General features: G+C 42.1%; 1 protein-coding gene across 3 annotated transcripts in view; it reads left to right on the forward strand.

Moving 5' to 3' along the window:
• The window catches only part of ACSS2 (acyl-CoA synthetase short chain family member 2), a 52606-nt gene that overhangs the window by 21228 nt on the left and 14004 nt on the right, over positions 1-17374 (forward strand). Inside the window, exons 3-9 of one of the 3 annotated variants that reach the window (XM_028734849.2) lie at positions 3770-3861; positions 5921-6024; positions 6546-6618; positions 8859-8934; positions 9512-9626; positions 11831-11869; positions 16297-16434. In XM_028734849.2, coding sequence (XP_028590682.1) covers positions 3770-3861; positions 5921-6024; positions 6546-6618; positions 8859-8934; positions 9512-9626; positions 11831-11869; positions 16297-16434 — 637 coding nt within the window. Of the gene's footprint in view, positions 1-3769; positions 3862-5817; positions 6025-6545; positions 6619-8858; positions 8935-9511; positions 9627-11830; positions 11870-16296; positions 16435-17374 lie in introns of all 3 variants that reach the window. The other 2 variants (XM_077929193.1, XM_028734850.2) reach the window with 2 other exon arrangements.

Below are 17374 nucleotides of genomic sequence, written 5' to 3' on the forward strand. Positions count from 1 at the left end.
AGAGAGATCCGTGAATAGCTTGTTAGCGTTGTTTGGTGAGCAGCATCGTAACAATCACCATATTGATGAAAGGCAAATTTGCTTCTTCTTTCTGTGAACTAGCAAGGAAAATTCATACACTGGGAAAAGTTCTATTTCAATCTTCTTTTCTGCCCATTCAGCTTGTTGGTCTTTACATTGATCTGGCTCTCTACAGAGGACTGGGTGGAACCCCCTTCTCCCTGTCTGATTTGCTAGGCTGGACTCAGCTCATCTTACACCATCAGCCCTCACCCTAGCTGTGAGCAAATAGGCTTCTTAGCAGTGTATGAGCCCAGGGGAGGGAATGGGTGTGCAATGTGTTGCAGTTTCATTGTGTAAGAGAACATAAACATGAAACCATTTCATGCTTCAAATGAGGGCTCGGGTTATTGGGGAATATTCCAGCCGCCACTGCAGTCAAATAAGCTGTGACTGAGGATCTTTGGGGTTTTAACATGTGACGTCTAACCCATTAGCCCTTTTGACAAGGGAGAACAGAGTGACACCTTCCTGGGAGCAGGGAAAGTAAGACGTGCCAAATCTTTTATTCATTGTGTGCCACATTCTTGTGCAACAGATAGGTATAGAGAAGGAGTGGCAAGCCAGTGCTGCTCCAGATGTTGTTGGATTTCCATCAGCCAGCCAGCAATGCCCATGATGGATGTTGTAGTCTAGCCACATATGAAGGAGCACAGGTTCCCTGCCCCTGTTCTAGAGGCCTCAGTTAAAGGTTCTTAGTTGCATTGTGGTCTTGAGCTATGCCCTTTAGTATTTAGATAATTTGTATTACGTATTTGATTACGCCCAGGGTCTCTGTACCTCTGGGGCAGGGGAGATTGAGGATTTTCCCTTTTATGCCATTAAGAGTCCACTTCATGTAAAAGTTGAAACAATAAATGATCTATCTCCACTTTTGTAATTAAAAAGTAAGTTTAAGCATGTCATTTAAGGGCACGTTCTGAGCAGAAAAGACCCACAAGAGGATGGTAACTTTGGTGGATGTTAACTTTGTTAAGGCAGATGCTAACCAGATTCTTGTCAGTAGGTTTTTTTTTTAGGAATCCAGTATAGGCAAGGACAGAAACAACATTAAATGTTTGGTATTAGTGCCAATAAGCCACAGCTGTCTTGGCAACTAGTTACTTTGGGTTGTTGTTGTTGTTTACACCCTGGTTGTAATCATGTGCATACTCACCTGGGAGTAAATTCCACTAAGTTCAGTGGAGCTTGCTTCTGAGTAGGCATGTATAGAATTGCGTAATAATAGCCTTCCGGGAATGTGGAGAACATAAGTAAAAATAAATGTGCCACTTTCTGAAATGATCTGCCCCAACTTGAGAATAAGAAACTGGCAGTTAAAATCACATGAAAGCTACATAGCCGACATGGCGACAGATGATAGGTCTGCAAACAGGCCTCTGCCTTGACTTTTGTGGCAAGACAGCAATACCTTCTTGGTGACCATGCTGGAAAACCTCCTAAAGTGGGCATCTAATGAGTTTCTTTCTCTTTCAGGATGCTGAAGTATCACAAATAAAAGGGACAGGCTAGTAGAAACTTTGAGAGCAGTTGCATTTTTATATAGACTTGCTTGCAATGTTGCATTTGTCCCTCCCCCAATCCACATGAGGGATACCAATATTGAGCTACACCTGAAAGCATGGTTATGCCCACCCTTACATGAGCAAGAATGTATACCCTTATTAAATGCACAACAATCAGTTCTGGGGGGGATCAGCATTCAATCAATAATGGCAGCTGGAATGTGTTTGTTCTCCGCAGACACAGGCAAGAACCTGCCAGGTGACTAAAGCATGGGAACGTAGCCAGGTAGTTACTGTTATAACAGTCTAGAAGGATTTCACATGGGTACTAAATAAAATTTCCAGTTCCGGGAGCCAAAGATCAGTCTCTGATTAAATCGAAGCACAGTTTCAAACACTTGTCAGATGTTAGCGATCCATTTTCAGGCTTCAGCAGGTTCGTTCGACACATTACAGTCAAGATAAGCAAGGGTGATGAGCAACCAGCCATCCCCACCTCCAGCTTTGAAGCTGCAGAGGAGGACAGAAGACAGAAGACATCTACCTTCTCTCCAGCTCCATGGTTGGGAGAGAGGCTGTGGGTTGTTTAGCAGCTGCAAGTTAAGGTGTCTGGAGGTATTAAAGAAACAAAGGCATCTGCCTTATAGAAATATCTAGACATACAGACTAGCAGTGGATCTCTAGGATTTCAGGCAGGGATCTCTCCCATCCCTACCTGGAGATGACAGGGATTGAAACTAGGCCCTTCTACATGCGATGAAACAGATGATCTGAGCTGCTGACCTTCCCTATATGTCTCAAGCCATTGAGAGCCAAAACAGCATGCATCTCAGCACCCCCATCCTTGACAGTCTTTCCTGCTCTATATCAGGAAAGGTGGGCAGGGGAAGACTGGACATAGATGGAAGGTGCTCAGAGCAGTAGTGGTCCCCAACTGGTCACTCTCCTCACTAGCCTTTCCATCTGGAAAGGTGAGGGCAGGGGGAGGTTTTGGTGGTGGTTCTGGAAAGTGTTCAGCACCCAATCTAGCATGCTGCCCTTGTACCAGCACCAAATATTTGCTGTTTCTGTCATTGTCCAAATCTGGCACTTAATGCTGATGCCTAAAATTTTGAATCTTGTGCTTAGGAATTTGGAAAAAAAAAATGTTTTCCCAAATGCCAGCTGTTGTGCTTTCCCCTGGCTGAAGGCAACTGAGAGTTGGCTCACATGAGCTACAGCTGACAATGTTTAATCCAGTTTGAGTGCTACGAGGCAGGGAAGTCAAATCTAGAAGTGTGATGGCGAAACCTTAGGCCTGTCACTTGGTCATGAGCAAAAAGCAGGTTTATGGGACCTTTTTTCACTCTGAGGACCAGAACAGAAACTTACCTTCACTCATGTGGGCCATTTTTTTATAGTTGCACAAGGCTCCCTGCCTGATATCACAATGGCATTAGCTGTCAGCTTCAAAAAAAGCTCTGTCAATGTTGATCGGTGCGGTTGGTGATCCTGCTTGCTAAGTAACAGTTAGGAATGCAGTTTAAGCTCCTAATTGTCCTTTTGGAACCATGTCATTACCTGCCTCACATCTGATGCAACACCTGATGTCAAGTGTGGGGCAGATGGGTATTGTGTGCAGGACTTTGTGGGCTAAAATTAGGCCTGTAGGCTGGAGGTTCCCAACCACTGGTGAAAAGGGTTCTGTGATCTGCCAACAGCCAAACTAATTACAGTCATTAACCTATCTTCATTAAGGATGATACTATCTTAGCTTAATAAGTTGAGACACGAATGGGCCTTGGCAGTGGGTGTACAACCCCTTCTCTCATTCCTGTATAGTAGGAAATTCCTCCCCCCCCCCCCCCAAGATCTTAATAAGTCTGCGTAACATATAGATTACAGAAAAAAATAAAATTGTCTTCTAGGAGACAATCAAACCAAGAAGTCTTCCATTAACTCGAGTTTTTCATTTTGTCTGAACTGGGAAACCATGGTTAACCGCTTTAGATGCCCACTTGTCTTTTCAGTGTCTTCTGCTGTATTTTTCTAGAAGGCTTGAAATATGACAAGTTAAGAAATTTACCTGTCACACTTTCTGCAGGTATTGTCCTTTGTGCCCCTTTGAGAAATGTGGGTGAGCTATATTTGCTGTTCAGACTGTGCAGTCATAGTTTGTCATTGAGTGTCTGTGTTCATAACTGATCCTTTTTTCCCCCTTGTAGGGAGGGAAATGAACCAGGGGAGTCCATGACGATCACGTACAGTGAATTGCTGAGTAAAGTCTGCCAGTTTGCCAATGTTCTTCAGGAGCAAGGTATCTGACTCTGCGGGAGTCTGCAAATTTGCTTGCCTTGGAAAGCATCCCTCCTTTCTCTGATGAGTGTAACAGGTCTTGCCATCCAAGCCTGAAGTTGGGGAAGAGGTTGTGGGATTTTTTTTTTATTTTTTTTACAGTTGTGCTGCACCTCCCAAGTGCAGAGCAATGCAGATCAGGCTGCACTTTCATTTTGAGCTGAGAGGAGGGATTTCATTTGATATCATGCTGCAGCTTATAGGATTGCTTCAGAAATATAATACGAAGGTCAAGACCCCACCTCTCCCCCACAACTTGGTAGAGGGGCAGAATTGTGGTGATAAATGCTGGAAATGGATTACAGATGTAGGCTAAACGAACTTGATCTTTGTGACTCTTAAAACAAAACAGCTTTGTAAGAACTTGTACAAAGAAGGGCATATATATACTTCCAGTATATTTTTAAATTAAATATAAAACCGCACTACATCCATCCCAACATTGTTTCCGAGCAGAAGCATCTGTTCCTTCCAAACTGGGGCTTAAACAGAAATTTTGTTAAAATGTACTCTGATAAGATTATCTGCAACTTTGCATATTCAGCTTTATAAATTATTATTATTTGATTCTGCATACTTGTATGTTTAACCATCTTTGCAATACTTTTTAATCAATGTCCTCTTGCTCACCCTTCTGATTTTGCATACCTCCATTGATATGTCTTATTTTATACAGATGTGGCATAATGTTTATCTACAAAACATGAAGAAATATAATTTATGATGCAGGGCAGAAACCAATGCTAGCAACAAATGTAAAATATGCAGAATATATGGATAGGTATCAGTGAAAGCGGACGCGGGTGGTGCTGTGGGTTAAACCACAGAGCCTAGGACTTGCCGATCAGAAGGTTGGCAGTTCGAATCCCCGCGGCGGGGTGAGCTCCCGTTGCTCAGTCCCTGCTCCTGCCAACCTAGCAGTTCGAAAGCAAGTCAAAGTGCAAGTAGATAAATAGGTACCGCTCCGGCGGGAAGGTAAACGGCGTTTCCGTGCGCTGCTCTGGTTCGCCAGAAGCAGCTTAGTCATGCTGGCCACATGACCCGGAAGCTGTACGCTGGCTCCCTCAGCCAATAAAGCAAGATGAGTGCCGCAACCCCAGAGTCGGCCACGACTGGACCTAATGGTCAGGGGTCCCTTTACCCTTTACCTTTTATCAGTGAAAGCAACAAATATGTTTCAAATGATTGGTCTTATTTGTTTGTTTGTTTTTTTATCTGGCAAACATATTGACATGTGGCTCGTGAATATGTGGCAAGGTGTGGTCAAATAAAGTTGTATTCAGCTTTAAAAAACAAATATCAGGCGATTGTAGGAATGTTGCCAGTAGTATCAATGGATGGAACTACAAAATAAAATGCTGTTAATATAAAGTAATCTTTTTCAAAGGAAAGTAAAATGTAACAAATGTTTGCATATAACATTTCATATTAGATACCTCTGACCAGCAAGAGAACCCTTTGGTATATTTATATTCTAAAATGTTTAAATAGAAACATATCCTACCTAGCCTTCGAAACTTCTAAATACAAAACGGTGACTGGTTCCACTAAAGAGATAGTTGCACTTTTTACTGGGGCTGTTGTGAGAATTCAACTTGCTAGTGTTTTGCAAAGCAACATGGAAATGAAGCATCAGTGTGCTTCCTCTTCTTAGCTGTGGCTTGAAGAAAACATATTAACAGCATTTTATTCTGTAGTGCCATCCCTTGATACCACTGGCAATGTCTTTGAAGCAAAGATGCCCTTCTAAATTCAGCCACAATATGCTTCCCTTTCATTGGTAACCCCAGGGCAGATCCCATGATCCCAAGTCCCCCCCCCCCCCAAAAAAAAAGTTTTGTTTGTCATGCATACACTTCTGATCTTTCAGGAATTGTATGCTTGTGTTTTTGAGCCTCCTGACTTCTTTTTTTTCCAGCTTTGTTCTTTCTCTTGGAATACCAGGGCCCAGGACACAGTGGCTGAATGGCAAAAACAGTGTCCGCTGTCTGGCATGAGAAACATCTCTTTCTCTTTCACAGGCATAAAGAAAGGAGACAGAGTTTCTATCTACATGCCAATGATCATTGAGCTGGTGGTAGCCATGCTAGCCTGTGCCAGAATTGGAGCAGTTCATTCCATTGTGGTAGGAAGGAGCAATTACTTCTGGTGTGATTTCTGTTCTTGTGCGGCACTGGCTGCAGATTGAAATGAACAGTCCTTGTAGCAGATAGCAACCTGAATTAAGCTAACTTTGTATCCTTGAATTGGGGTGGGGTTTTTTTTGAGGGGGTGGAATCTTGTTTTCCAGTTTAAGGATTTTTAAGCTTAGGTTTTTAGAGAATGTTTTCCATGTTGACATTTGCCACCCAACTCCCTGAGCACTGCAGAGGATTCTGCAGAGTGTTCCAAGGCATGGTCTGTACATGTGGGGGTGTCAGCAAAGCTGCACATTGCAGAAGACTGGTAGCCATGGGCAAACTATATTTCAATGAAATATGTTTGCAATTCTCATTGGAAAAAACCTTGATAATCATCTAAGGAACTCTAGAGCACTCTAGAATAGCCTTTTGGAAACGTTATGGCACTAATATATTGTAAAAGTGCCATTCGTTAAGTCCCTGTTCACAATTGCAAGTGTGATTAACCGTGTGTTCTTGTTTTTAGTTTGCAGGTTTCTCGGCAGAATCCCTTTGTGAAAGGATCCTTGATTCCCACTGCTCACTTCTCATCACTGCAGGTAAAACAGTTCTCTTCTAAACTGCAGGGCCCTTAATCTTATCAGAATACTTTGCAAACAAGATTGACCTTTTAATGAAAACACCCCATGTTCAGCCAACTTTTTATGCTCTTCCTCTTACTAGGTAGGAGCTATTACTGGGTTGAACTGCAGTCCAGGGATATGTTTTGTCAGGGCACAAGCTATGGGCAATACATCCGTTTCCTGATAAGGTGGAGTTTCATTATCGAAAGAGCCTCCTTCCACTTTCTTTGATGGTTTCTGTTGCTACAAGTGGTTTCAAAAATTGTGTCAGATTTCCTGGATGCAGGTCGGGATACAGTTTTTAGGCTGCAATCCTATGCAGCTGCCTTAATTTTCAAACTTAATAGTTGTCATACATTCCATCTCATACAATCTTTTTGGACTTCCATCAGCACCTCTGGTGATCTTCCATTTTTATAATTTGTTCTGCATTTCTTAATTTCATATTGCTTTAATTATCATAACTAATGTCATCCATTTCGTTCAATAAAGCAATAGTTCCAATTATTTCCCTTATAAAACTTCCTGCAAACCTACAAATGTAATCTGGTCATCACAACTACTTTTCAAATAGTCCGTAAATTTACGCCAATCTTCTGTGAACCTCTGGTCCCGCTGGTTTCGAATTCTTCCCATTAAGTTTGTCTAGTTCTGCATAGTCCATCAGTTTCATCCTCCAATCTTCTTTTGTCGGTAATTCTTCTTGCTTCCATCTTTGTGCCAATAATATTCTTGCTGATAGGCATGGGATTGCTTTCTTGGTTCATGATTTGACATTCAGTTTGGCTTTCCATGCCAGATAAAGAAAAATAAAGGAATTTCCACATTCTGAAATCATGTATTAACTTAACAGTTCAAACTGTTTCTGTTTAATTTTGTAACACAATAAATCAATTTCTCCAAGATCTGTATATTAGTCTCCTGCCACTTGCTACATCATGTCAAACTAAAACAGGGGAAAGTCATGTAAAATCTTCTTCCTTCTGATTGTTCCCCATAGAAGACTTCCAAGATTATTGCTCACTGTAAACATACAAGGTTGGCCCTACCATTAGACAGAGTGATGTAACCACCTCAGGAGGAGCATCAACCCGTCACCCAGCCATTCTTGTGGAGCTCTCCAACCATCTCCATTCAGTTGGAGGCCAGAGCTATGTGTGGCACACAGCCTGTCCTGCACCCTTTAAAGTAGCCTGCTGTTCTTGGGTGAAATGGTGGGCACTGTCCTGTTGCAAATATTTAAGTAAGATTGAGTTGCCAGTCCAGTTGAATGGGAGTGCCATCTTGTCCTTTGCAGCAAAATGTGCTGGGCAGGCACTGAAACCTGAGGCTCTTTCAGTAAGGTAGGTTTCATTTATTCCCTAGAGCAGGGATGGGAAGCCTGCAGTTGAAGTGCAACTCTCAGCATTGCACATTCATGGAGAAAGCTATCAAGGTCTACCAGCCATGATGGCTGTGCTCTACCTCCACCGTCAGAGGCAGCAAGTCTTCCTAATACCAATTTCTGGAAACCACAGTAGGGGAGAGTGCTCTTGTGCTCATGTTCTGCTTCTTGGTTTCTCACAGGCATCTGGTTGGGCACTGTGAGAACAGGAAGCTGGACTAGATGGGCCATTGGTCTGATCCAGCAGGCTATATTCTTTTTCTTCTTTTTAGATTTTCAGTTTTACAATTACATCGTTTTCCATTCTTATACAGTAGTTCTTTTTTAGACTCCCCACCCACCACTGCATGACAGTTATTTGTACATCTTGCTTAGCTGCATATACATTAATTCCTTCACCTTATTTTTCACATCGACATAACTTTTATATTATCAACTGTTGGTCACAAGGTATCCCGTACCTGGAATTTATATTTGAGATCATTTTTTTGTAAATAATCCCCTAAATACTCCCACTCACTTCTCATCTGTTTATCACCTTGATTTCTTATTCTAGATGCCATACTTGCAAGCCAGTAGGCTATTCTTATATTCTTATGTCATTGACCATGCTGGCTGGACTTGATAGGAGAGGGAATTCCACATCATATGAAGGGTCACAGACTTCAAATCCTTACCATAGAGGCCTCTACTGTGACCATGATTGGTCTTCACTTTAGCAAACTTTTTCCATCCTTTCCTTTAAACCAAGCTATCCCTTTCTTCTTGTGACCTTCAAGTGCTTGCAGGCTGTTCTGGTGAGCCAGTTTAATGATTTGCTTACTCTTTGTAGATGCCTTTTATAGAGGTGATAAGCTGATTAACCTGAAGCAGATAGCAGATGACGCCTTGCAGAAATGTAAAGACAAGTAAGTCAGACTCCCTTTGAAAGTATTTGTTTCTTTGTGAATGTAAACGCATGCAGTTGTGGTCTTAAACACTATAGCATCCCTGGCACAGAGGTGTGGATAGAAATAAATCTGGGGAAATTATATGCCGTGTACATACACTCCTTTTGAAAGATGCTCACTCTGTCCACCCCACAGCATTTTGTTTAGAACTATAATAACCTTTCTTGCAAGCATTTGTTCTCCCCTATCTGGTTAACTACTTCTGAAATGGAAGTTGCTGACTTTCCAGCACAAAATATTTGTCAACAATTAATTAGGGCAGGAAGTCAAAACATATCCCCACTTCAATGACTCAGTTCATACATCATCAAGCCATTGGTACGAAAGCTTACCTATGGTTAAATGTTGTGTCTGAACTGACAAACCATTGTTTGCATACAAGAGTTAGACATTCTGTTTGGAAGAGTGTTTGGAACCCATGGTTTAGCAAGAGGGGTGGGCTCAGGCAAATGACCTAGACTCTCTTCTTGGAATTGTTGTGTGTTTTCCATTAAAATAGTTTGGGCTCATGACTTCATCTTCCCTCTCCTTGTAGGGATGCCCCTCTGCGAAGGTGCATTGTGGTCAAGCATTTAGGAAGGGAAGAACTGGTGCTGGATGGGCCAAGCAGCAAGTCTCCACCTCTCAAGAGAATCTGCCAGAGTGTGCAGGTGAGTTTCCTGTTGTAAATGGGTGAAGGACCTGTTTAAGGGCTTGAGCAGCTTTTCCTTATTTGAGAGAGATGATTGCATGTTTATAATTATTCTGCCATCGGGAGTTAAGATTTGCTTTGCTCCTGGTGCATTGTAGAGAACTGGGCAGAACTGTTTAGCATTGCCAGGAAGAAATGCTATTTTCTTCCAAACAGCCCTTGCCTTGCAATTGAGATTGTTATGTGCGATATGGCTGTATAATAATCATACCCACTCACTGGATAGTGCCTGTGATATCGCTGCCGCCGAAGATTTGTGCTTTTAAAAGTTTACTTTCCTGGGCAAGCTTCACTACTGGATCATGAGACTTATCATCAGGTCCTTCAGCAGAAAACAGAAAAATGGAGCAAAGTTACACTTCATCCTCACTCTTCCCCACCCCCAGTTTCCTGCCATTCTATAAAAGTTTATTCTTTAAAACTTATATGGTGCTAAAAGACATATGGGGCTTTTCTCACTTACATAGCAGAATTGTTACTTCCACCACAGATAGAAATCTAAAAGCTATCATGTGTTTAGTCCATGATACAATTAAAGGTCTGAAAATAGGACATTTTTGTGTGCATATTTTCTTTAAACTTGAGGCATTAAGTTGTCTTTGTGAGAGCAGCAAGCACACTAACAGAGTCACCTGCGCGATGAAATAAGCAGTAGGTGGGCTTCTCACCATGCTCTTGAACTAGGTTTAGATGGGACCAGGGCTTTTTTTTCTGTGAAATTTATCAAAGCTTGCAGTATGCAAGCTGTATTTACGATCAGAATATGGATGGGAATCACAGGTATTTCCATTACAGTAAGAGTGCAGAATCTATGCCCCTCCAGAGGTTTCTGGGCTGCAGCTCCCATAATCCCTGACCATTGACCATGCTGGCTGGGACTGATGGGAGCAATAGTCCAACAATATCTGGAGGGCAACAAGTTATTCATCTTGTACTACAGCAAGGTTATCTGTCTTTCTGTTATGTTTGTATGGATTCCTGCAAAAAAAGAGGAACTAATTTGAACATAACTCTGAGATAGTTCCTGCTTTTACTGTTGGTTTATAATCTGGGAAACCCTCAGGTTGCAAATCCATTGGCACAGTAACATTCTCCCTTGCCATGCAGACTTCCCAGAGCACTTCACTGTTGCTTGGACCCATCCTACTTATCTTACAAATAAGTTGTAACCCAATGTCCACCTTGCCTTTTACAAACTAATCAGTTTATCTTTCCACTACCTTCCGCAGCACTTGTGCTGTTCCTGTAAACACACAGTGCTAACTAGATTCCCTTATCACAGCACCAGGGGAATAAGAAGGAATAATATTTTCTGGATAGCTTCTGTAAGTGCAGAGGTTTCCGGTGCCAGGTTTCTGTACTGGAGATACTTCAACTTAGCCACAATCCTGTTGGAGAGCCAAGTGAACCTTCTCTAGAGGCTATTCTGTATTACAATATATTGTAATGCCTAGCGTGAACAGTGCTTGGAATTGAGGTTATGTGGTTCTGCCCTTGGTTCTGGTCCAGAAGCTTCAGCTATTTCAGAAACCTGCATCCAGACTAGCGATGGAACAAACTACTGCCAGTGTATGGGCAGTGAATACTTTGTTCACATTGTTTGATGAGCAACGTATTAACAATGGCTGCATTGATGAAAGTTGCTTCCTTTTTTAGTGAACTAGCAAGGACACGTCATACTAGGGCAAATCCTGTTCTGCCCCCTTTTTATACCTGTTCAGCTTCTTGGTCTTCACATTGATCTGGCTCTCTGCAGAGCACTGAGTAAAACCCATTTCTCTTTGGCTGTTTTGCATTAGTTCATTAGAAGCCTATTGCAGATGCCCTTTTTGTGTTACCTTAGCAGTATAAGAACTGGTTTTCCATGGCTTCATCCTGCACTGGAAAGCACAGGCTAGAGGACCAGCCTGGGCTCTTGTATGCAGGAAGAAAAGCTCTGAAATGGAATCAGCCAAGAAGCATTGTCAGGGATTGACCCGTTGCCTGAGCCTATGCTTTGCAGCTCATCTTTAGCATCCAGGAAGATGCGCTTCTGCAGCCATGATGTGCACCCTCTCAGCTGCATCATGTCTTTCCTTGCCAGCATGGTATTTTAAAAGGTATAGGCGCCCTAGCACAACTCTTCCACTTCTCAAATCTTATATCTTTGTGAATTTTTAACAGGAAAAAAAGACTGAGAGCTCAAAGAGAGTCCATCCCAAGGTATTTACTGTGTAGCAGAAGCTTTCTCTTGGCACCCCTCTGTTCTGCTTTCCCTTTCCAGCACTCCTCCTCACTTACCTGCTCTCACTCTCGCTGCACGGCACAGTGTGGCCTCCTAACCCCACTTCCATCAGTTGCATGTTAGTCATAGACATCACTGTCCCAAGGGTTGGAAGGGAGCGTCGCGATACATGCCATGGCCTGGGATTGTTTGGGAGGGACAGTGACTCTGTTGTAGTCCTAACACTTTCTTAGTATCTTCTTGTATATGCACATGAAACGCAAAAGGGATTTTACACAAAACCAACAGAAAATGTCAAGGGGTGGTGAAGGAATGCGGGTCCTTGTGATATCTCTTAGGAAATAAGCACAGCTGGGGTCCTGAAACGGGGTTACATGATGCACAGCATGTTCACACACTGAATGGCTTGGTGCAGCTTCCAGGAGTTCTGTGCTCAGACCCCATTTCTTCACCTTAAAGCAGCTCTATGGGCTTGTGAAGTAGCCCGTCTCATGCTTCCACCCTGACAGCTGAGCCAGCTCTACTTCCACCAGCATTGTACCAAATGATTACTATTGTATGTAACAGGCTGAGATGTGGCTCCGGCCTTTATTGTCCTCTTTCCCATTCTTAGCTGGCTTAATCCAATCAAAATGGTTGCTCCTCTGCAGCAAAGTTGTGTTGAAAAACGATTCTACAAGAATGAAGATTTTGCCACCAGCTTTCCTGTACAAGGAGAGTTCTATTACTAATCCTTGATTAGTAATTCTATTACTAGTAATTTCTTGATATTATTTTCCAGAGGTTTTGTCTTTTCTGGGAATTGGCTTGTTGCTTGATATTTGGAAAGTGAGCATGGTTTTGTGTAACCTTCATGCTTAACTGCTGTGTACTCTTCTCAAGCTGTAAGCACTCCAAGCAAGGATTTGGATACAGTCTTTGAGCGGTGAATGAAAGAGCGCATACAGGCTCCAGAAGGTGTAGCCTCTTGGCAAAGGCAGTGTGATGCAGATACTACTCAATATGCACCTATCACTCTATCCATTAGTATATGCAGCAGTGACTGTTACTACTGTTTGCCACCGCATAACCAGTGCGAGGTCCTGCTGGTCAGCAGCATGTGCCCCACAGCCTGAGCATCATGCTAACACCCCCTGCCAAACGCCCTACCAACTGTGCAAGCTCTAGGGCAGCTGCCCCCACACCAGATGGACAGTGAGTCAGATGCTGACTGACAGCATAGACATGTAACCACATTTTGCATTCTGGGCTTGCACCCTTGCCCTGGGCAGTTTTCCTGCTTACATATCATAGCACTACACTGAAAGATTTGTATTGAAACACTTACTCAGTATTTTTTTTCAGTAGACTTCAATACATGCTACAGGACACACTGGTGCTGTGCCAGCTTTTAATACTAACCTTTCATCACTGTTCTTCACAGGGAAGGAGATTATTCAAAAATTGCAACTCACATGTTCTTTTGTTAAAAGTGTAGGGGGGAAAAGCTTAGCTATACAGGTAAGCTGCTGCTTTTTCTGAAAGGTGGCTTTATGGCTCCTTTCCAAAAATTTACCAGCTTTGGCACTGCACGTTAGGCTGTGCAAAGGGGGTGTGAGAGTCCTACAGAAATTTGCATGAGGATATCCTGTTCCTGGTAGCACAAATACTGTTACGCCTTACGCAAACTTTCCACAACAGCCTTTTGACTGTGTTTCTCTTCCCCACCTCACCACCTATCAGCTCCCTAGACTAGGATTTTCAAAGATTTTTAAAAATTCAATGAAAATTGGGTACACAACACTGCATTTGTTTCATTTCAACAAGAATGCTTGTTTCACCTAATCACTCTTTAAAACTATTTTGTATTGACTTGTTTTGTTTGCTCAAGCCAACTTCAAAGTGGGGTTTGCAATATTGGCTTTGTACTGAAATCATCTTATAGTTAAGCCTGATGTAACCAGGCGAGGAGCTATGTAGCAGTTTCAGTTTACATGATACACACTCAAGAATCCAGACTCACTGTTCTATAAGCATTGCCTTTGCATTAATACCTACTAGGGTGCACTGTTGTTATGAGAGAACTGATAGTGTGCTATAGAGGATATATTCATTAAAAATAAGAGAATTCTGTGAGCCCAAAGCACTCGCCCACATGGAGGCCGCCTGCCGCACCTCTGCAGGTACATTGCTCCAGCCTTGTCTACTTCCAATCAGCTTCTGCTGGGGACAGCTAATCTGCTGTTTCTTCATATTGGGTGCAATTGAATGATCCAGTTGTGCCCAGTGTAGCTTAAAATGGCCCCCTTCCATTGAGAAGGGGAAACTTGCAGCAGCAACACATAAAGAAACATGGTGAGGGCTCCTCTGGAGTGGGTAATGCTTATTCTTTCAAAAATGTTCCACTTCACCTATCAGCTTAGGAAACACTAGTTTGATGTTTACGTTTTGCCCACCAATGGTTGGTTGCTGAGCTGTTCGTTGTAATGAGATTTCTGCTTAGCTCCTTGGGAGCTGTTCTCCAACCATCTTCATCTGGAACACCAAATAAAGGTTCTTTTGGAAGTTAGGTCCCATATAAATAAATGGCACTTCATCCACATTAATACTTTTAGCACCAGAATATGGATGTGTATAGTTTCTCCATAACTTAATGTTTTTTAATGTATCCATCCAGGTAGCAAAGTGTAACTAGGAAGCAGTCAGTGATGAGATTGCTGATAGACAGACACTTAGACCTGTGCTGAGAATAAATGGCTGCAGGCCATTGGGCTTCTCAAAGGCCTGAAGCCAGGGGTGGTGAATGGTGGCCCCCTAGATTTTGGACTACAACCCCCTTCAGTCCCAGCCAGCATGGTCAGGGATAATGGGAGCTGTAGTCCAGCAGCGTCTGGAGAACTTCATGTTGCTCTCCTTAGTATGGATGTATAATAACCATGCTTCACTTACATAAAGAGAACATATAAAATGGCTCTGTGCATGTGTATTAAATGCCGGAACTTCTGGTGGATTTGCTGCATGCCACCTTAGTGTGATATTTATAATTATCCCTTTGCCATTAACTCCCTAAGTGGCTCTTCCAAATCATTGTGTCTCAGAATCATAGCCCCTCTGGGGATCATAACACAGACCTACTTTATTTGGGGATTTATTATTTATGTACTAATTTTTATTTAAAAAAAACATATTTATGTTCCTCGTCTCCATCACAATTGCCCCCAAGGTGAATATAAAAATTGCAAGAATAAAATGGTTGATAACAGCTGATCTTCACTGGTGAGGGCCGTTGCTCATGAACGCACAGGAGTTAAAATGTGTGTTGTACTTCATTTCAGAAACCTTTGTATTTCCCTTAGGCATTCTTGACTGCCATGAGAGAGTTTCCTTACCATTCCTGAATTGCTTCTTTTATGCACCTTTTGTCCACAGCACATGCACAGAATATTCAAAATGAAGTGGTTTGGATAGCTCTGGTCTCAGCAGATGAAGTTGAACTGGCTTGCATAAATTCAAGGACTTGTCTAAAATGCACTGAAATAATTTGTTCAAATTCATTAAGGGGCTTTCCTAATGCTACCCATTGTAAAGAACTATTTGTTCATGAAACATGAAGATGAAAATGCAGTTATGCATACAGGGGAAGACAAATTATTGAAGTGGTTTATAATTATATGAAACACAGTGGGAGACACACACTGGGAAAAACTATTAATAGTTGCATATGAATATAGGATGTGCACACAACTGTTCTGATAATAGACTTACATATTCACTAAAGCCAAGCATGCAGACTTGGTGAATATTATTCCTGATCCATAGGGCTGTTGGTTAAGAGAATTCTAATAGTTTCTCACCCACCCACCCCCCACCAGAGACTTTGTTTGACCTCGGGCAAGCTTGTATTTCAGCCTTTAAGTAAGAGTAGCCTACCTTACTGGATTGTTGTGACGATAGATGAAAGACTGTGAAGAACTTGCAGATCAAGTTTATATATATGCGATAAACAGCATTACTGGTAATAATTATATTTTCTCCTGCACTACATTCCTGTAGCTATTGCTTAGGCTCTGACAGATGTTCAGTAGCCTTTGTTTGCTACTTGGAAAAATAACAGCATTTAACAATAAGATCAGTATTATTAAGGCAGAATCACTAGGATTGATGAACTAATGACACCACAGTTTTGGTCAGAACTGCTCCTTTAAACAGGTATTGTGGTGTGTTAACACTGTAGTTGTACTTCTGCAGCTATTAAGAAAGGAAAACGCTTTTTAAAATAGAAGAAAAGCTGAAACGGTGAAGTAGAGTTCTGCTTTAGAAGCCAAAATAATCAATTAAAGTGCAAGAGCTCCAAAGCTGGGTTTTTCCGACCATCTTGCTGTCTTTTAAGCATTATGTGTGCCTCTTACTATGTGGTTTTCTTCAGATACCTTGGAATTCAGACGTTGACCTTTGGTGGCACAACGTTATGAAGAATTCTAGCAAGGAGTGTGAGCCTGTCTGGTGTGATGCGGAAGACGAACTGTTTATTCTCTACACCAGTGGGTCAACTGGAAAACCGAAGGTATGTTCCTTTATTCTGATCCTGTGCCAAAGCATGAAGTGAAGAGTTAATATTTACTTGCCAAGTCACACTCGCTTGCTGTTCACTCTGCTGTGTGGACGCTTTGGATCCAAATGCTTACTGTTTTAATGCTTTCACAGTACTGGTCTGGAACCAGAAATGGGCCCTATCTCTACAAATAATTGTAACATTAGTGCAACATTAATTACACATTAGTGTAACGAGACCTCTTGTATTCCAGGTGCTCTAGGTTACTTGGAAGGGGGAAAGTTCAATGGTAGAGAATGTTTTGCCTGCAGAAGGTCCCAGGTTCAGTCCCTCCCATCTCCCCATAAAAGGATCTCTGGTAGCAGGTACTGTGAAAGTTCTTTGCCCAGAAACCCCGCCTAGCTGCTGCCAGTCAAAATAGATGCCATTGGAGCAGTGGTCTGACTTGTTCTGTTCATGTGGCCCACTGTGAAATTCTGGGGTGGTGGCATTGTGTGTATATAAATACATGCAGGGTGCAGGACTGGCCACATGTATTTTTTCACTGATTATTGAGCAGCAGTTGGCATAAATAATTGAAGGAGGCACAGAAAGCCTAATACTTTTTAGTCTTTGCTATACATAGTACATATACACATTACAGGCTTTCTTCATAACAACATATGCTTCCTAAGCCTTGTATACATCTGTTTAAATTCACACGAGATAAGAGTCTGCGCATAATCTCTGAAGTGTTTATTTCACTGCTTGCTGTACAGAGCACTCACTTTACTGAATTTATGTGGTCAGTGGTTTGATGACTACAAAAATATCACATGAACTAATTTGGTTACCTCTCAGGGCTGTGTTTGGGATTGGTGCCACTATTTTTGCATTTAATTATGACACTGCAAGTAAACATTGCAAAGAAAAGTACTTCATGGTGATGTTTCCCTGTAAAAGGGAGTCATAC

This window comes from Podarcis muralis, chromosome 5 (assembly GCF_964188315.1).
Source record: "Podarcis muralis chromosome 5, rPodMur119.hap1.1, whole genome shotgun sequence".
Lineage (NCBI taxonomy): Eukaryota > Metazoa > Chordata > Lepidosauria > Squamata > Lacertidae > Podarcis > Podarcis muralis.